At 34.6% G+C, this 22,319-nt stretch overlaps 1 protein-coding gene across 2 annotated transcripts; it reads left to right on the plus strand.

The window, feature by feature from the left end:
• Positions 1-15,895: 15,895 nt before the first annotated feature.
• Positions 15,896-20,726, plus strand: LOC128220452 (uncharacterized). 2 transcript variants are annotated; one of them, XM_052928856.1, is made up of 6 exons: positions 15,896-15,983; positions 16,996-17,063; positions 17,202-18,754; positions 19,180-19,225; positions 19,369-19,485; positions 19,963-20,726. In XM_052928856.1, exons 3-6 carry the CDS (start codon positions 18,473-18,475, stop codon positions 20,358-20,360), a joined length of 843 nt encoding a protein of 280 aa, XP_052784816.1. In that variant the 5' UTR covers positions 15,896-15,983; positions 16,996-17,063; positions 17,202-18,472; the 3' UTR covers positions 20,361-20,726. The 2 variants fall into 2 exon arrangements, with proteins under 2 accessions (XP_052784816.1, XP_052784817.1); XM_052928857.1 differs by lacking the exon at positions 15,896-15,983 and adding an exon at positions 16,069-16,189.
• Positions 20,727-22,319: the final 1,593 nt, after the last annotated feature.

A 22,319-nucleotide genomic window follows, 5' to 3' on the forward strand; every position in this document is an offset into this window, starting at 1 on the left:
TAAAAGATTGGCTAAAAAAAGTTCTTGGCTCCGTTTACATTTTGGATTATAGGCAAAAGTTGACTACCTCTGTTCTTTACAATACAAAGTTTGATTTTCAACACCTATCTTACCATTTTCCTCTTTTCCTAGCCCTGGCTGTCCATTCAACTTGCATTTATAGAGACTGATTAGAAATAAGAGATATATGTAGGTAGACGTGTATTTATAGAGGCAGACTAGGGAGAAACATAAGACTAGGGGTATATGTAGGACACGCACTCGAGTGTTATAAGTATCTTTCTTTAGCAGTTTTCTTAATCGAGCGTAAATTAAAATAAAATAGTGTTAAATTAAAATTACCTAAATGTGTTTCCGTCCATTGCAGGTATGGGTGCATGTCAATGTGGACGTACCCACCGGAATCAATGTGTCGCCTGTGACCATTTGGACCAATGCGGCAACAAACCCTGGACCGCCGATGGCCTAGGGCCCTTTAATATATTTCAAACCCAGTCGGTGGGTGTAGTGAATGTAACCGTTTAACAGCGGGAACACGGACACTTAAAAGAATTAGAATAGCATTAATTGTATTTCTCTCTTTCTTCGTTTCTTAACATCGGTCTTGTCACTTGAATTATCAACATACCGTATCAATAAAATTATTTTTCTTCTGAGTGTCAACTAATTCATCGTTTCTTCGGAATCCCTTGATATATGAAGTGTTGCATTGTTCTAACTTTGCGGTAAACTTCCAGTATAAAAGGTGCAAACATTATACAAGGCTTAATATCAATTGCGACTAGAAACAAAGAATAACAGCTAGGTTTGTGCCTTTGATGATTTTTTTTATCTGACTCGGCTGCCGAATTTATCGCTTGAGCCGAACTCATGTATTTGTTTTGTAGATTTAACTCTGTGGATTTATACTACTGTCCACTTTTGAACTAAGGGAATTCAGGAGCACAGAGATATGTGTTTGATGACGAGGAACTGAAAAGTGACGACAGTGGTCATGAATGTTCAGAATATTCAGAGTTGCAAACAAAAAAGGTCGGGGGAAAAACCAAGTTAAGCCTAAACTATGGGTCAACAACAGAAATCCGGAACGATGTCCTGTAAAAACGTTCAAAATATATGATAAAAACCGCCAGTCTGCTACGCTGATCCAGATCATCCATTACATTGCAGCAACAACAGTTGTCAGCCCTAAATAGAGTTATTTAATAACAAACGGTTATCTATCCGTGAATACTAGAAATCCAAGTTTAACTGTATGCATACCACTTCAGATAATTTCGCATCTATAGATGACGTAAAATACAACACAGCTTATTTGAAGATCGGAATCAAATAGCTTTAAAATGACAAAGCACATGGAACCTATTCTGATGTATGGAAATTGTCTGCATTCGGCGTAGTTTTAAATCCACTATTTTTAATTAATGTTTTCATGTTGTATGTGCAATGTAGTATATACTCATCATGTATTATCCGATTAGGGAAATGGTGGCGAAAACTTGCATCTTCATGTTTAGACATTGCCAGTATAGTGAAGCCGTACGCTTTCCTATTTCAGACGTTATATGAGATAAGTTTTCTCAAAACAAAATGAAATAAGGTTGACTTTATGCAGAACAACTATCATGTCCACATCGTCAGCGTGATGATTGTGTCATAATACTTTTCTACTAATCACTTAATGAAGGTACAAACACATCCCAGAGCACTTTTATTAGGAAGAAATAAAAGAAACCACACAACTAAAATAAACAAAAATATGGTACATATACGATCTGTTACTTATTATCTTTGACTAAGAATGCAAAATATTAACACTGTGATAAGAATATTCATAGCGCGCATGTCAATGAGACTACTATCCCCAGTACATATAAAGGATATACTTCGTACAGTATCTGCGTCAAAATATTTACACTCAGTACATTACCACGAGTTATTCTCAGATAATACTAAAAGTTCGGAATTTTGTTATTTCGCATTTACAAGTCAGATTATTAAAGCCATTTTGTTAAAACCTGCCTTTGCACGTGAACTATTTTCTTCAATCATTTGTTTCAATCATACGACAAAGTGGTCTAAACAAACGTATGTATAAGAGCGAACCATATAAGCTCTGCGACACCGATAGAACATAAGCCGGCACGTTTCATAAGTATGGAGAATGGCTGTTGATGTGGACATCATTTATTGTATTTTATAACTGTTTGAGAATACCGAATTGCTTCTGGGGTTGAATTGTGCAGCTCATGGCAGCTCATGGCAATAATTGCAGAAGGTAGGGTGTTCCTGGAAGGAAATTAATGGCTATATAATTTGACGTTTTTGTTGAAATATTATGAAGGTGGAGATAAAATTATTATACTTTTCATATTTATGTGTACATTTAAGTAGCCAATGTACAGGTATACGACTTATTGCAATTCCCTTTTAACCGACCTTTGCCTAGAATTGCCCTGAGAGTAATATGACCACCGGCATATGAATGCGCTGGACAAAGAAACAACTACAGACATGTCCTATTTTTTGTTTCCGCCGTATGCTTTTCTCCCTCTATCTCGGATGATTAAATGACATACTTTGTTATCACATTTAAATAGGATTGAGTATACACTATGTCGTCTGAAATGTTAAAACGTTTTACAACAATTGTAGACTGACGCACGTTTATACCAGAAGGGTTCATATTTTAATTTGATATAATTCAGAGAAGCAAAGACTACGAATAACGTTCATGGAACATGGTAATAATAGGTTGCTTTTCGTATTTAAAATGATAATATTTTTGTATTTGACCTAGTAATCTACTTGAATATGTGACTTTGTCCATAACTTGACACAAATTGTAGTCAGACTCACTTACCAAATTTCATAAAATTGTTTAGAAAAATATGCTTCTAGACGACGGATAAAATACTTTCGTTGTGCTCATGTGAACAAAAACTATATATAAGAAAAATAAACTGTCATAAATGAATAGATTCAAAACAGTTTCTAGATATATTGCAACATATTTTGGTGTCTATTATTTAATAGGTCAAGGGATTCCTGACATAAATGCCAAGCAAAGTTTATTGTTTATAACAGGAATGTTTAACGATACATGACACACACCTATACTGAGTAGAAAAGTGCTGTGGGGTCAAGGAACACAACTCTGGACTAACTGCATATTGCCTATGTATTTTATTATGCTGCAAACTAAGCATTTACAAATTGTGATTATTCAGATCTTGGATAAAACTATTTATTGTTTTCTAACGCACTCGTGTGTTGCAAGGCAAATGATCGTAATACAATCAAAGGTTGTGGCTGAAAATCAGAATACTATTCATCAAATGTAAAAGACTCATTTGAATGAGAAATAATGTATGGCAGACGATTGCACAACAAAATACAAACTTATAAGCTGTAAACGCATGTGATGGAAATGTGTAAAGCGAATTATATTTGCATATATATTTGCGAAAAAAGACGCATTTTGATATATAAAACAAGAAGTATTGACATTTTATGAACGATTTGTTATAACATTATGAAACACACGTTAACGAATCGTTTTCAGTTTTTATAAAACATCCTTAACATGTTAACACTATCAATCTTTATTCGTAGATCATCTCCTAAGCATTTGTTGAAATAGGTAAATGTTTTCTTTTCAAAACTGTAAAATTTCACTTATTTTAGAAACCTTCAAGAAAATAACAAAGTTGAAATAAATATCCTCTTAACGAGATTTTTAAGTATGTTTACATGGGTATAAAATATCTTGAAATAATTACAATACATGTTAGTGTTAATCATTTTACAAAGGGCAGTAATGTCAGGTGCGTACAAGTTTCTTGGTTCATTGATTTGGGTGGAAAACGTCCTTGATTACTGCCCTTGTTTACTGAACGAGTCGTTCTACATTGTGTTTAAATTGAGCCGGTGGGAATTTTGCATAACATAAATTAGTTAAATTTGTATATCTGGAGTAATTTCCTCTCTCACTTTGAATTTTTTTTTTAACTTTGCTTCTACGACAGTTTCATTTTAAGCCTTAGCAGGTTGTTATGGTTTATATGGTTAAATTTGTTGAGTGAGTTCTCGATTAATTACTGGATTCATTATTGTGAAGTCCCAAAGGATTCGTGTATGGTTTTTCGTTTGTCCATTCGTTTTGGTTTGACGTTTGCTGCTACAAAAGCAACAATGTATGGGCTGGGGATCGTGCTTTGTCCCAGTGTTTTCTTGTTCATTTTAAATCGTTTTGGAATCATCAAACATTAGATATAACCTCTCCCTCTTTGCATATGGAAGGCATGATAAATGTACCAATTATATATGTCAACATGAGCACTTCATTCCTTAACGATAGTTTGTGTTAATCAATTTAATATAATTTCTGTATAAAGTGCATCCCATCGAAATCGCGTGTTTTTGTTCGAGACTCCTCTCCTATCATGGGGCGCAACAGTACTACCTGGCAGGGCATATTTACTTCGGAACTTATTCTTTGAATGAAATCGTAGCAAAATTCTAGGCAACCAGTCAAAAAATGCAGACGTCGAAAGCTGCCGTAATTCAGATAAAACAAAATGTGCAGGGATAAGTTGATTGATTTTAATCCAGGTTTTGACTTCATGATGGATGGAACATTTGAGAAACTGTAAAATGACCATGTTGACGACTTATTTCGTAATTTGGAATCGAAATTTAAAGTCGAGATTAAAGCATCTAACAATTCAACAAAGTAATAAGGCAAGAACTGAAGAAAGAAGGGGACTTGAATAAAGAATAAGAAGAATTACATGTTCCAAGTTTAGAAGGGATGGAGGAAGACGAAGAAGTCTCACAAGTCAAAGAAAAACACAAAGTGGGCAGTAAAGGTTTTTTGTTTCATATCAGTGTAAAAATAGATTTGATTCTCCGACTTTCTGTATAAATCATACTTATTAATTTGTCAATATAGAAAGAAGTGTTAAAGCATAAAATATATTAAGACTGATAATGAAAATATATACAAAATTCATTTAACAGGGATACGTTATTATAAACAACAATTATGATAACATTATTCGCAATAAATTATAAATTTATTATTATAATAAAATGAACAAATTATTACAGGAAGGAAATTGGCCAAAATGATACACATCAAGGTACGCTGGGCCACTATACATGCCTTCTGTCTCAGAAGAGTAATACGGCCAGACTTTAAGGAAGCTCTACTGCAAAGTCGCCCCGTAGCCATCAGACAAATGTGCACCATTACAATAGTAGAAAGAACATACGATCTAGTCTGAACAGACATTTGACTGACCTTGGCCGCAACAAAGACATTGTTTATGACACGTCATTTAAGGCTACATATCGCACACTTGATGAGTTCATGGAAGAAAAGGGTAAGGCCGGGCTTTCATGACCTATACATCACAAGCCTTTCATTGAGCAAAACGACCTTTCAACCATTTCTAGGTACTTTACCAATGTTCCATTTTCTCCAATAATTCCTCGATAGCGCGTATGGTCCTAACTTGGGTCTCACGCGGTCTTTAAATTCACCAAGTCTTAGTCTGCTCCTTAAAGATGGAATCGAGTATGTCACCCTGAAGCACGACACTCAGCAAAAGAAGTCCGAAGTTGGCTTTACAAGAATGAGGCTCCATCGGACCGCAGAATGTCCTCAACCGGTTGGCCCGTGAGAGCAGAGCCCAGGGCAGTAAAACCGACAAATCTGCACCGATGTTGTTCAATGGCTGCTTCGATGATGCTATCGCCAGACCTGATGCAAATGACATTTGGTTCATCATTGCGGCTCTGTCAAGGCGGTTATAATGCAATTTCATGGCAGACATTTGTTAAGCAAGCAAAACATCAGGTTAGTACTCATGGCCGCAGTCATCCAAGCTATAAACGACAGTGGTTTTGAAGCTCGTCACAAAGTGTTCATGGCCTGGCAGAGAAATGAGGCGTCCTTAAAGTCATATCCTAGAGCACCCAGTGTCGTCCAGATGGAATAGCTCAGTTCCACTGGACGTCTTCTCGCGTTCCTTGGCTCTTCTTCCGTGAAAGCTCCCAATTTCTAAACACGTTACACCACCCACCGCCACTATCGTTTCAAGTTAATTTCTAAAGAAATGACAATGCGCTTGCTGATTTGTCCAAAACCGTATTACAGCATGCACTAAAGGCTCAGCCAAGACTTGAAATGGTTGGCTTCTGCCTCCGATATTTTTGTCAAACGCATGATCCCTTAAATATTTATGAAAAACATATAGTATATTGACATTTCGTTATACATGTATGTGAAATGTGAACTTTTTCGTCAGATATTCCGCATTTGATTAATCTTATTAGGGCATAATTCGTATGTTTTATGTTATTAACATTTATTGATAACAAATGTCATACAAATCATATCATATGTATCTCGGCAATTGAAGCCATTTTTTAACTCTGCTTTGCAAACTAATTGATAATGCTTTTATCATGTGTCCCAAGGTTAAATCGACAACGTTACAATTTAAGCAAATATTATCCATGCCATCAACACGTTTTATAAAGATTGCCACAGTGGTATTTGTATACGTCAGTTAGAGTTTACCATTGTATTGATTGATATAAAATTTAAAGTATATCATATTGGCGTTTATAAAATTAATATTTCTTTATACTGTGTCGGATCTCTCTCTCTCTCTCTCTCTCTCTCTCTCTCTCTCTCTCTCTCTCTCTCTCTATAATATATATATATATATATATATATATATATATATATATATATATATATATATATATATATATATATATATATATATATATATATTCATACAAACATATATGTATACATATATACTTGTGCATAATTTGACGAAAACGAAAGTCTAGATTTCTATTTTAATCGGAGTGAAGTAATGAATACACGCTGTATAGATATCATAGAAAGCGAAATAGTAATCTTAAAACAGTACAATTATATTCACCACAATCGCATAACTTTAGATACGCTTTTATAGTTGTAGAATAAAGTCTGATTAAATAAGCAATCATGTCTAAGTCATTGGACCACAAATAACCTTACAGTATACAATTCAAAACATATTGCGATATGGCTAAATTGTATTAATTACCTGTTTACATAGATAACGGGACGCAGCAAGGAGCAACTTTATTTCTTACTCTGGAATGTGCAAGGATTAGTAACAAAATTATGTGATAATGACTTTTTAAATTTTCTTAACAACTTTGATGTATTACTGTTAGGTGAAACGTGGCATTCAAGATACGTTAATATTGATTTAGAAAATTTTGAAAACTTCTCATGTCCGAGACCAAAATTTAATAAGAAAGCTAAGCGTTCGAGTGGTGGTCTTGTAATATATTACAACAAAAAGTTTTCGGGTCACATTGAACTAGTTGATTCGAATGAACTAGGTTGTATTTGCATTAAGGTGAAACAATCTTTTACTGGTACTGAAAATGATTTATATTTTATCCATTGCTATATTCCGCCTGAGGAATCGGGTGTGTATAAAATCAGAAACTCACCATTATTTGAATTTGACTTTTTTGATTATATTTCTAATCTTATCTGAAGTTTTAAGCAGGTTGGTGACGTCAATGTGACCGGGGATCTTAATGCACGTGTTGGTCAAAGATCAGATTTTGTGGACAATATTGATCTGCAGCGATTTGTCAATTTACCTTTAGATGATTTTGACGTTAACACTTTACCGCTACGTAATACATGCGATAATAGGTCTAATTCATTCGGTAATAAATTGTTGACATTATGTAAAGAATGTAGTGTCTGTATTGACCCAGGTTTATTCACCTGTTATAATATGTGTAGAAACAGAGTTGGTGCTAGCGTTGTAGACTATGTATTAGCTGATTACGAGTCATTTTCATTATTTGACAATATGCTGGTACATGATCTATCCGATTTTTCGGATCATTGCCCGGTTGAATTCAACTTGTCTTTCAATAAAATAGTGTGTCCAAAGGAGCTTGAAACTGTTGACAGATTAATCTGGGGTAAAAACAAGCAAACTGATTTGAATGAGAAATTAATTGAAAATACGGATTGTTTTGATAGCATTGTCCACTCATTATTAAATAACGAAATAGATTTAAACTCATGCATAGATAAATTGTCAGATGCTATTTATGACATTTCTCATCAAATACATGGTAAGACCTTTACAGTAAAGAGAAAAGCACCACCCAGAAAGAAATCTAGCTGGTTTAATAATGACTGTAAAACAGCTAAAGATAATTTTTATCGTTGTTACTGTCTACAAATCAAATTGAAGCAAATCGCCTATTATTTTTTACAGTCTAGAAATGAATATTGCCGCGCTAAAGGTAAAGCTAAAAATACGTACTATAGAAAAGAAAGGAACGCTTTACGGTCCCTTAGTAAGTCGAACTCTCGCAAGTTTTGGAAGTATATTAAGAAATACAAACAAAATAATCCAAATGTTAACAACGTTGATGTAAACGATTTTGTAAATCATTTCAAAAATATGTCTTTTTCGCCCAATGATAATAACTTTAGAGACTATACTAGCAATGGTAACGATGATGATGTAAATATTGATTGTCTTGATGGTACGATTACTGTTGATGAAATAGTTAAAACAATTTCATCCAAGTCAAGGCACAAAAGCTCTGATCTATCTGGAAATGTTGCAGATTTTTTTATTGACTCCAAAGATTTTATATCGCCATATCTTGCCCATATTTTTAACTATATTTTTTGATAGAGGGGTATACCCAGATGCATGGACTAAAGGTGTTATTGTTCCAATTTATAAAAAAGGTGATAAAAATAATCCGTCTAACTATCGTGGCATAACACTTGTAAATATTATAGCTAAAATATTCTCTTTAACGTTACGCAATCGTATAAATAAGTGGTGCGAAAGTGAAAATAAATGTGATGATGCTCAATTTGGATTTAGAGACAATCGTAGTACCGTTGATTGTATTTTTATTCTTCATACTGTTATACAAAACGTATTAGCAAACAAAATGAAACTATATTGTGCCTTTATTGACTACGAAAAGGCATTTGCCACTGTCATTCACGATGCTCTGTGGATAAAATTAGTCCAATCTGGTATAAGCAGCAAAATGTTAAATATCCTAAAATCAATATACCGAAATGTGAAATCTTATGTGAAAGATATTGACAACATGTCATATTCAACTTTCTTTGATGTATCCTTAGGGGTGAAACAAGGAGAGCCCCTTTCCCTACTGTTATTTATTCTTTTTATCAACGATATTCGAGAGAGTTTAGATTTAGACAACCTCACTCGTAACGATATTGATAGGTTGTCATTATATATGTTATTATTTGCTGACGATATTGCCTTATTTACTACCGATCCTCGTAGCCTCCAATTACAACTTAATTGTATAAACAATTATTCAACGTAAATGGGGATTAAAAATTAATGTTCATAAAACAAAGGTATGCATTTTTCAAAAGAAAAAGACAAGGGCTAATTTTGTATGGTCATTTATCATCCAGAACATAGAAATAGTTGACCGCTTTACATATCTGGGTATTAAATTTAACTACAATGGTACTTTAAATGATGCTGTTAAAATGCTTAATGAACAGGCCTTAAAGGCATATAATAATCTTTTATCTATATTTAGCAGAGTGAAGCTAGATGTTAAGACGAAATTATTACTATTTGATTCTTTATTTGTGCCTATTATCACGTAAGGTTATGAAGTCTGGGGAATCTATAGTTTTACTGAGGTTGACAAGCTACATCTTAAGTTCTGTAAACACATTTTGGGTGTCCGACAACAGACCTCCAACGCGGCTGTTCTGGGTGAGCTTGGCCGTTTCCCACTATCTGTTTTATGTAAAGAGAGAGCTCTTAAATTCTGGTGTAAGGTTATGAATTCCCCAAACTCTATTATAAGATCTGTGTATGATACGAATATTAGAGACATTGTATTCGTACATATGAATACTAAACTAAGTTGGGTTAAAGCTGTTGAACATCTACTTAATGAACTTGGGTTTAATTATATTTTCTCAAATTTTAACTACGAAAGAAATTATTTCCCATTGCTCAAACAAAGGCTACGTGATCAGTATGTTCAATCATGGTTCGATATTGTGAATTCACAGAGCAAATTAGAATATTATGTTAGGTTTAAAAAAGAATTTAAATTTGAAAAATATATCGATACCATCGACAAAGAAAATCATCGAATTGCTTTATCCAGATTCAGACTGAGTGCCCATTCCTTAGAGATTGAAACTGGAATACACAATAACATTATTAGAGAAGATAGAAAATGTAAACTATGTATTATCAATATGGTTGAATCAAAATATCACTTTTTATGTATTTGTCCTTTATATATGGACCTTAGAAACAAATATAACATAAACAGATCGTTGAACACGATTGAAAAATTTGCATTTACCTTATCTAGTAATAATTCAAGGACTATCAGGAACCTAGCGAAATTTGTTTTTTTTGCCATGTCCAAACGAAACGATGTACTTGCTACCGGTGTCTCTTGATTTGTTTAGATGTTACATACAGTAGCATTTTGATTGTATTAATATATGTATGTATCTTATATGTGTGATTGTGAGCATGTGTGAGTAACCATGTGTAGCCTAAAATTATAGTTATCAAATACTTATATGTTTGTATGCTGTTAATTTTCTCATTTCTTTTTTTTGTGGCCATCTATGTGATATTTGATGTTAATTTTGGCCAAAAGCATGTATTTGCTGATATTGCCAATAAACTGAAACTGAAACTGATAACCTGAATGAATCACCAATTGTCGTTATAAATAGAACATGCTTTCATAGCGTGCAACTATTCATACTTATATCGGTTTATTATTTCATTCAACAGCCTTGACACAAATACTCAAAATAAATACAAGTAATTTTTACGATAGCAGTCTATTCTAGCTGGTAATCCCATGCATGTTATAAATGTATTAATAATATAATTGAAAAAATGCACTAGTACAAGCTAGGAGGCGTTTGATAAAGTACAATATGTTTTTACCATAATTAATATGGACCGCATCAAACTCTATTTATACCAATTAATATACATTTCCAACAAAATTTGTTTTTATGTAAAAATCCGCAAATATAAACTATCATTATAACAATTGTTTCATTTTAAATACTATCGTCGTGCAATTCGAGACATCTAAGAAATTAACCGTGACACTTGAACTACTTATCCTTCAATTGTGTGTACATGTTTATATCATACCTTTCCATTTCTTCCATTTCGTAACTAAATTGACACTTAAGTAATTGTATGTATAAACATCAACTAGCATCTATTTTGCAATGGGGTGTACACTAAAACAATCGCCATTAATTCATAATCTGCAATGCTAACTTATTGATAATGATTTTGTCATGTCTGCCAAGTTTAAATCGATAACATTACAATTACAATTTAAGCAAATATATCCATACCATCAACACGTTTTATAAAGATTGTCTAAGTGGTATTTGTATACGTTAGTAAAATTTATCATTGTATTGATTGAAATCAAACTTAGTGTATATTATTGGCGTTTATAAATGAAATATTACTTCAAAATTTGCGTCGGGTATATATTGTATTTTGGTGAATATATTTGTACTTATTTATGATTACTATTTCGCTTTCTATGATATTTGAACAGCGTGTTTTCATTACTTCATTCAGATGCAAATCGAAATATAGAATTAATATATACGTCCTCTTGCGTCTGCAAGAGGACACTTTTGAAGAAAAACCCGTACTGTTTCTATACCAAAAAAAAATCAAAACATATTGCGACATGGAATTACCTGTTTACGTAACTAACCTGAATGATCACCAATCGGAGGATGTGCTTGTTTGTCGATAAAATAGAACATGCGTTTATGTCGTGCCTATTTATGCTTAAATGGGTCAATTATTTTTTTCAACAGCTTTGACACAAACACTTAAAATAAATACGCGTATATTTTACAATGGTAGTCTATTCTAGCTGCTCGGGCACGCTGCGTTGCCGGTAGCTCGGCAAGCCTCGTTACCGGCTTACGCGCGTGCCCTCGGGTCGGATTTTTCTACCCGTACCGGAAACACATGCTATATATTTATGATCTTAAATGAGTCAAATGACCGGCATTCCAAATCCGGGACGGGATACAGATGTATCTTTCATGGGTCAAATGACCAGCAATAGAGGTCCGGCATAAGAGACCGATGTTTCTTGCATACCGGACTTGTGTTTCCGGTCATGTGACCAGTGCTGGAAAATCTCGTCTTACACCCCACATGTACGATGAGTTACGCGCAACAACGAGCCACTTCTTATCTCTTATTGTATGGTTTATGAAAAGTATATTGTGCAATTTCATTAAAGCGCAATCAAAAATATAAGTATGCAATACTTTTAACTAAAATTGAAAATCATGACAATAGAGATATAAAATTACTGTGCTTTATGACGTCAGTAAACAACGTCGCACCGGCTTGTTGGTGGAATGTATAATAGTGCGTTTTCTACGTCAATTTTTCCACAAATTCATAATTTTAAGTATGTAAGGAAAAATATCAATCATGTTTTCCGGTCCGGATCGAAAAATCCGACCCTCTGGCACGCTGCGTGGCCGGTAACTCGGCAAACCTCGTAACCGGCTTACGCGCGTGCCCTCGGGTCGATTTTTTTTATCTGTACCGGAAACACATGTTATATACTTATAATCTTTCATGGGGCAAATGACCGACAATTCAGGTCCGGGATAAGAGACAGATGTATCTTTCATTGGTCAAATGACCGGCAGTCTAGGTCCGGGATGGGAGACCGATTTATCTTAAATGAGTCAAAAAAGCTGCAATCCAGGTCCGGAATGGACACAGATGTATCCTTCATGGGTCAAACGACTGTAAATTCAGGTCCGTGAAGTTGAACAGGTGGTTTAAATGCCTGTTAATCCAGGTCCCTGAAGGAAGACAGATGCATCGGTCAAATGCCCAGAAATCTAGGCCCGGGAGGGATACAGGTGTATTTTCCATGGGTCAAATAACCGAAATGCCATGTCCGGAGAGTTGACAGATGTTTATTTCATTGGCGGATTAAACAGATATCCTGGTGTGGCGTGGGAGACAAGTTTACCTTGCATGGATCAACTAAGTACCAAGACGCACTTGTCAGCAAATTTAACCCAAGGGCCTAATTGGAGACAGCATTAGGTTTAACAATAATGTCATCATATGTATAAATAAATAGTTTGTGTTTAACTATAATTATAATCATATCGTGATGATTTATGTTTACATGATATATTGTTTAATAACATTTTCACTGACATTTAATTATATATCGAGAATAATGGACAATAGTACTAAGAGTTTTTTCTGATTTGTTGATCTCCATTCGCACGTAGATACTCAATTACGTTCCTCGTTTCGATTCCGTGAATCGTTTATCATTTTCATTTTCAGAAAACCCATTCAAGTTTGTTTACTGACATTCAATAGATCTTGGCACGTTAAATGTGTCAATGAGTGTCCCAGCTTATATGTTAAACGCAATACCCACCTGATACACCTGTACTCAAACGTTCCGATTCATCTATTTTGATCGATAATCGTTTAGCAAATGATTTATTTTTATTTTTATGTCCTTCGTATAATAAGATGATATAAAGTTTAACACAAAGAAAAAACTGTTTATATATGACCAAGACTTTTTAATGTTATTAAATGAAGGACAGTAAAGTAAGAAAGAACACATAAATAATAAATTTGGTAGTATTAGTTAACTATTTACTAGTCTTTAGCAAACCAAGGTGCTGATTGGCAGATTGAAGATCCACACTTCGTATCCGGATTTATCTGACTTCTGTATGAGTGAATTTATGTCTGGCATTTACTGTATGCATTCGTCGCAGTTAAGATCCAAATTAAAATTTGTGGCATAAAATTATTTTGATTTTTCAATGTCAAGGCTGAAAAAACAACCTCCTTATTACGAAGCGTGGTTAGTAATTAAGGAATGATTTGCGGGGTTGATGTCATTATCGGGGTATGAACGCAATTGGGTTGGTCAATGTGTGTGGAGTCCGAAGGACTCCACGCGTACATTGACCAACCCAATTGCGTTCATAGAAACAAACACCAACAACAACACATATTCTTAAAACTATGCCTAATACAAAAACGATAAAACATAAGTTTAACAACTACAACAACAACAACAACAACGCCATCAATTTTTAAAACTAAAATTTTCTCTATAATTATCTTGGTCGGATTGTGTCCCAGACGATAGATTGGTACACCACCCTGAATGCTTGACCATATCAAGCAACTTCGAAAAAGAACTTTCTTTAAAGCAAAGCTTTGCTGGCACTGTGGTATTCACTGCTTGCACGAAATTTAGCCGTTGAAAGCTTTGGAAATATTTTTCCGATACATCTGTCAATAGCAACACAATTCACAACAACAACCACAATGTCATCTATAACTACTACGCATACACCTTCTATAACGGTGCCAACAAGAACTGATTCTTATGCCACATGTACAGCAACAACATCACAAAACAACAACAACACATTAAAACAACTCTATCTTTAGCAACCGCCACTGCACCTACAACTGCAGCAAAGTCGAGAACTTACAGCAATAACAACAACAACAACAAAAACGACAACAACATCAACATAATAAACTATTCTTTATAACTAGAATTTATACACATACATATACATGTATATCAACAAAATATAACTGCAATACTGACAATAGCAATCTGTGACAAATGTGACTCAGTTGTAAAAAATAATTTTTTGTTAAAAAGATCATGCAATTTCTGACCTGTGAGGAATGTGATTTCATAGTACAGAATCAACCGGCTTCTACCACAAATTTCCGAGGAGCTGTGTTATATGTTCAAAATGTGTGGCAAATGAGATCTTATTTTTTTCCAGCTGTGAAGAATAGGATGCTATTTTTCACAGGTGGGAAGAATATGATCTGGGAAAAATAAGGTTTTACAGTGCTGTCTTGACCATATATCAATAACGCATTTTCGCTCCATTTCTTTATCAGGCAAACACTGTAAGATTATAATACCCATGAGTTCACAATCGATATATTTTATTTAAATCTGTAAGCCTTGGCCTATAAACCGAGTTGTTTACAAAAGATTGCGACCAGACTCGACTGGTATTAGATATAAACATTGTGGGTAAACGTGGCCAACATTTTGTTTTTCTGCGTATCAGTTTACATATATATATTATAGTACGTTGACCTGTGTCTTATATTTAAAGTTACTCGCTCATGGATAGTAACATGCACTTTTTTATTTACCAAATAAATTGTGGCAAATCATTAGGAGTGTTTAAACAAAACTACCAAAAGCTGGGACCCTTCAGCTGATATTTGCTCAAATATCGTCTTTGAGGACCACAATATTCAATCGCGTTACTACGTACTAACGCGAATTAAAATTAATTACGGCTGTAGTGTTGCGTGATTGGTTGATTGACATTATCACGTGATGTTATTAATGTATCTTTAACAGGTCAACATATCTCCAATGCTTGTCAAGTCCCGGTGGCGGTTAGAATTAGTTGGCTGTTTTCTACTTTTTTCCTGACTTTACCGGCGATGGTTTGAACCCCACTTAAACCAAAATACATTTTTTTGCTATAACTTATTCCCTTCTACAATTTCGATATCATAGAGTAAAATAATGATAAATAAGTATTTTCAGTTGCATAACCGGAAAAACTAATGTTTGGTCCAAAACATGAGCGAGTCACTTTAAAATTTAAGGTATGAGTAAACACGCTTGAAAATAAACACAATTTTTAGGTCATGGCCGTGAAAAAGGTGGTATAAAGACCCCAGGAAAAGAACTGTCTGCGCATTCCGCTCAACGTTTATAATTCGTAAGAAGAAATTATCGAGCAACTTAAAGACACGCTCTATACTCAAGTTAGTTATTTACGATGCATCTGTATGTTTGTATTTTGTACAGGGGTTATACGGAGGAATGCTCACCTTTTGAAATTGTTTTACTTTTAAATACCGCGTGTAGTAGGAAAGTCCGACATAGGACATTCTTACGGGACATTCATAGAGAGGATCTCGTCGAGGGATCGCAATGCAATGGATACAGTTCTTTGATAATCGTTTAAAATGTATGTTCGTGTTCAGGAAGGAAAATAAAATCAATAATTAACTGCGATTTCTTTTAAAGGCATATATGCTACCGTTTTGAAGTCATTAAATACAAACAATGTGAACATTTTGGAATACAAACAGTAAAGTATTCATAATATGCATGTAAAGAACAAAGCAAGTAAGAATTATCACACGGAAGTAGAATGTTGACCCAATTTACGTGTCATAATCCCGGTGAAAAATGTCAACACTGCAGAAATTTGATAAATATTTGAATACTTAGTGTGGGAGATTTTGCAACGCACTTTTTATGTCGGGAGTGATCATTATTATCGATAAAGTAATATTAATTCAACAGTCCCAGTTGAACCTCAGAAGCAGATCAAATCAGAAATTAATGTATGGTCTGCTTCATCCACTTTCCGATTTTGAAAGGCTAATGCACCAGTCAATTGTAACCACGCACCCCCACCCCCAAGCCCGGGGGTAAACCGGGGAAAATTGGCCGTGTTTTAACCTTAAAGGCGGCGAGAGAATGCGGTGGTTTTGTTTTCGCTCCGAAAATAGCGGGGAATGGGCTTGGCCTAGGTATCCCGGGGTGCGGGGGCATTTGGGGGTGGGGATTTACCAGTTGTTTGTGTTGATGAAGCATGTCGTGTGGCTGATTTTGCTATATTTCTTTATTTAACATATAGGATGTATTTGAATAAACGATAGTTTTTTCTTTGTTTTGATACGAAGCATGTTATACAAAATAATTACGATCTTTGTGAAATCACTGCACACAATTATTTTAATCGTACATGTACATTTTTACTTACAGGTGAAATACATCGTTGCAGTAGACGAAAACGTTGTCTAACAAGTCCAAAAGATTATCAGTTAGCACAAGTAAGATGTTCTCGTGCAATCACATACATAGGACTTTGTGTTGTCATTTACTCAGGCGCGTTGGTTCAAGAGTCTTATCTTTGAATTTAACTAACAACAATAAATAATTATAACAATTTGGTAATTTGTTTATTTCAGGTTCGAGAATCACCTGCATGCTACTTTAATAGATTACACTTTTTCTCTTATTCTTATTTATTTATGCTGTAAAAAATATTTCTTTATGGTAGCAAATCACATGACCTTCATTATGAAGTAAACAACATGTTTCCCCTCGGCTCTACAATGTTGATTGCATCAAATTATACCTCTACTACGGATCGATGCATATCTAAGTTTGATTTAAATTTTAGATGGCGATTGAAATTTATTAGCAATTATCATTTGGAAGTAGGATAATGCCAACTTACATTAAATTAGATAAAAAGTATTTGTTTGTTTCAATGTAACATCGCCATATCATTCGGGTTGGTTTAATTTACAATACTTCCCTTAAAGCTGCAACCTGCACTCTCACAGATATGCCAATTTTACAACTTTTTTATTTTTTGTCTTGGAAAGAGCAAATTCTTGCGTAAATATCTGCAAAACCAAAAGATTGCTGACAAAAGATCAGATCACCGGTTTCATATTTCCGTTCGAAAATTAATGTTTTATGGCCTAAACCGTTACTAACGGTTTAAGAAAAATGCATAAAACATCCATTTTTGAACTTAAATATAAAAATCTGCGACCTTATTTTTTGTCAGCAGTCTTATGTAACTGGTTTCCATGAATTTTCGCAAAAGATGGCTTATTCAAAGACAAAAAATAAAAAAGTTGTCAAAACGTTCAATCTGTGAGAGTGCAGTTTTTAAGGCCTAGTTTAAGCCATCTATACGTGACCCCCTCACTCTCAAATCGGTGTATAGTACAAAACCTCTGTGTATCTTAATCCAATTGCCTTGTGCTGTCTTATTAGATCTCTGTTCTGACTATCTGACTACTGTGCAGTTTTTGGAGGTTTCATTATATGATTAGACCCTAAATGGTCCTGAGCCAATTAACAAATACACAGGAAATTGGCCCCTACTGTGACACCAGTGCAATAAGCAGGATATGCTAAACAGGGGAGAATCATGCTAAAAATTCCTTAAACTAGGCCTTTCAGCTCGATTGTGGCGAAACCCTACAGCTTTTATGAATACTCCCGTGTCCGTTTCCTTAACATAAACTAGTACCGGCGTCCATTTTAAAAGGCAATAAGAAAGTATCCATGGTGGGAATTAAACCCACAGCTTCTTGGGTTGGTTTGATGAAATTATACACTGTCTTACCTGGGGGAAACTCATTTCTGAGAATTTTCTATTGTGGGTCTGCAATAAAACATTTTTTTTACCTTTGATATATTTTTTATCTATTTCAACATAATGGCATTGTCAACGATTTTAAAAGTTTTTGCATTTGTTAGCATATTATTTACTTGCATCCTGTGTATTTCATTTGTATCAATAATAAGCGCATTGGCAAATAAAAACAGTCAGAGAACAATCAGGCATGCAACTAACATGTGTATGTCATGTGATGATTTACAAAGTTTCCCTGGGTTCCCCGCTGTTTCATCTGAAGACATCGACAGATTACGGTCTGCGAAAGACCAATCTTCTTGCTGTGCTTCAACTGACGAAATTCTGAGGATGCGAATTCAGAAGGTACATATAACCTATTATTCAAGTAATAGGAACTCGTTGACATCTCTTTTTAATTTGGCTAGAGCCTTGAAATGGATCATTCTTAAATTTTATACTCATACCATAAACCCATACCTCAACAAATAACAAGGTCTTGATCATTAATATATTATGTTAATATAAACGAATACTGGATATTCATGCTTGAGTTAAAAAAAAACTATTGGGTACAGTAATAAATGCACTATCATGTTTCATATTCAATTCTGGCTGATTGCTGTACCGTTAAGCTCCGCCTACTAGGTTATCGTTCCGATATGGCAGTTAATGTACAGACAAAACAACAAAAACACACTCCAACATGTATCAATTGCTAATTCAAACCCATTCTTAGATAAACAACTGCAATTAAGTTAATAAGTTTTTTTTTTATTTTGTACATCTAGAAGATGGATGAGCAGGTTTACGAATACAACTCTGGTTTATCTGCAGGTATTGAACATTTAAACAATCCCTTCAGTATTGTGAATGAATTAAAGGACACAAGTAAACCTGAACTCTCCGGTGTTAGCTTGTTTTGTCCGGGCGTTTCGTTTCCACAATCGTAAACCTCAAGAATGCTTTTGTTTTTTCAGAATTAATAACAGATATCTTGGGGAAAAACAACTGTGACTTAGTTCAGCTAGACGAAAACGTGCCTCGAGCAAAAGTTGTTGGCCTTGTTGACCACGTCGGGTCCTCATTTCAAACTGGTATGAATATTGCATGTAATATCGTACTCGAAAACTTACCCAATATACACAGTTTGTTTGGAAATGCACATGCATTTTTATACGGTTTGCGTATATGTGTTTTTGAGGGCCATACAAATTTACTCACGTATTGTGAAAGAAAATTCAAATCAGAAAGCCGACTGGCATATCAGTCTGCTTGGGCTTTCAGAGAAAAGGGGAAAAATAACACAAATGGTTTAATTAACTGTTGCCTATCAAACATAAATGACTTTTCAAACAGATGAGTTTCAGCTTTGCAACACCTCCATGTTAGTCAAAGGTAGACCGGTACAATATACTATAATGCGATGTCAAAAAACGCGGCTTTTTTCTCAAATTAAAGATATACGTTTTCATTTTCTGCATTACGTACATGTACTGCTCTACAGATATGATGCACCATTATGTACTGTAAAGATAAGTTTAAAGTGAATATTTTAATTGTTATTATCACAGACCTCCGGAAAGTTCGGTGGAATAAGAACGGTGCTTCAGCAACAAATGGGGATATAACACACTTGGAAGAGGAAGGGGAGATATTCATCAGACAGGACGGTACATACGTTGTACTGTCAAAGCTAAGGATACATCGGAATCCGTCTGCACCGTTTACGGCCAAACTTTCCCACGTTTTGTACCGATTCTCACATAAGTATGGATCGGAAACTGTTCTTTTGCAGAGAAACAGAACGTTGTGCCGCACAAGTGATGATCAATACGATAGCTTTATTTCGGCGGTTTTTCGATTTCACAAGTACGATCGCATATCCATTCACACGACACATGCGCAACATTTACAAGTCAACGACACGGAGAACTTTTTTGGAGTGTTTTATACGTATGACATGTACTAAGGTTGCAAACACATTCTATATCGTTAAACGCACGTATATGAGTAAGGATGTTTTGTTTTACGATATATTTTGGCAAGAGTTATAACCGGGAGAAAGTATGTATCAAACGAATCATTAATAAGATAGTTAGTTTGATAACTGTTGTTTGGAGTAACACTGTCATAATTTGTTAACTTTCATAATAAATTAATCGAGTTATTGTATACAAATAGCTTTAATCACCAGGATATTTTCTCAAAATACAATAATAATAAATGGGAAGAGGTCGTTTTTGTTTCTGCTGTGATTTTTGCAGAATTTCCTTGTTAAACAAACATATTTCGTTGTTTGTCACTGGTTTTTGAATAAAATTGTACACTTGTGTAACACATTGTCACTTTGTCATTTGATTGACACATTGTTTAACAGGTCACTAAATCATTTTAAATGAAAACCAAACTAGCTTTGGATGACTTGGTATTAACTTTTATCAAAATGGCAATTTGGCTTATAAGGTCAACATAATAACCATTTTCACTTATATAAGGAGTTAAACACATAGCTGTATTATTGATATTCCACTGATAAAAGAAACAAGTTAAGTTCTTAGCATTTTTTCAACATTTTCGTATTCTTTTTTGATATTTGGGGAATGTGCGTTTAACTTAAGGTTGCAATTCTGTATTTTTGACATCGTAGCAGCCCGGCATAATTTTGCATCTGCGGCGTCAGCAACACGTTTTTCTTTTGCAGAAAATAACTTGATTTGCGTACAACATTTTCATAAAAATCTTGGCTGTGGTCTTATCCTTTGACATACATACCCTAAAACAATATCGGTCATCTACAGATAAGTCCAAATTACCAGCTGATTTCTAGATATACGGATTTAGGTCACACTTTACGAAACTATACGAAAAAAGTTTCAAGACTCATTCCCCTTCCCCTTGAAAAATCATGATAAAAATAATTAAAATAATAAAATGCTTCTTGTACTTGTCTCATCTATCATTGACGTAACATAGTCAAAGGTTAAACCCTTTGCACGTAACTGTGGCATAAAATGTCCATGTGACTGTTGACTTTAAACCGAGCCTTAAAATACAGTGGTAATCTGTTAGTCAGCGCCAACCTTTCAATGTAGTGTTATGTTCTGCGACAAAGAGACCGTCGTTATTGCTTGTGCAGATAATGACTTAATTATCGATCAACTATTCATGAAGATACTTGCTCCAGAGCGCTCGTCAGATAATTATCCCCAGTTACACCAGAGTTCTGCTCCTTTACATTTGACAAAGGTATGCGTTCTCGGTAGGATGGCACACGCAATTCTGTGGAGTTCTACTGATTGTAGAATTTAGAATTTAGAATCGTCGTCCGAAATCATTCAAAATTTCCTAGAGTTAATATTTCGGTAAAGGAGAAAGTGTACACTTTCTATAGGAATTTAAAGAAACATAAATCGTGCCAAGTGTTCGAAATGTTTACATTTTACTTAATTTCATATACCTTTTCCAATTATTTTTTGACGAAACTGTATCGTACTTGCATTTGCATCGTTTAATATATGTCCCATAAAAGCACATGGTCTCCTTTCTACAAAAAAACAACAACTTTGTGACCTTGACCTCTGATTTACTGACCCAATGGTTTGTATTTTTATGTTTTATTTGAATTCATTTCTAGTTCATTCCCTGAGTAGGAACAAATAGTGTATTGTTTTTGAAAGTCAGATCAAGAGAACGATACATGGTGGTGCTTTAGTCCATGTGTTCTTCGACGAGAGACGGCGTCAACTTGCTTTTCACGTTTCCACTTCTAGAAGGTGCAATTTTCCTTCAATATCTATGCAAAAAGCTACAGAAACAGGCTCAGTAGCAAAACGTTTAAACATAAACCCGGTTTAGTGGCACTGGGCAAACGCCAAAGACACAAACAAGAAACATAGAAGAACAGCACAAAACTCCACAAACAGCACAG

The sequence above is a fragment of the Mya arenaria genome, chromosome 15 (assembly GCF_026914265.1).
Source record: "Mya arenaria isolate MELC-2E11 chromosome 15, ASM2691426v1".
Lineage (NCBI taxonomy): Eukaryota > Metazoa > Mollusca > Bivalvia > Myida > Myidae > Mya > Mya arenaria.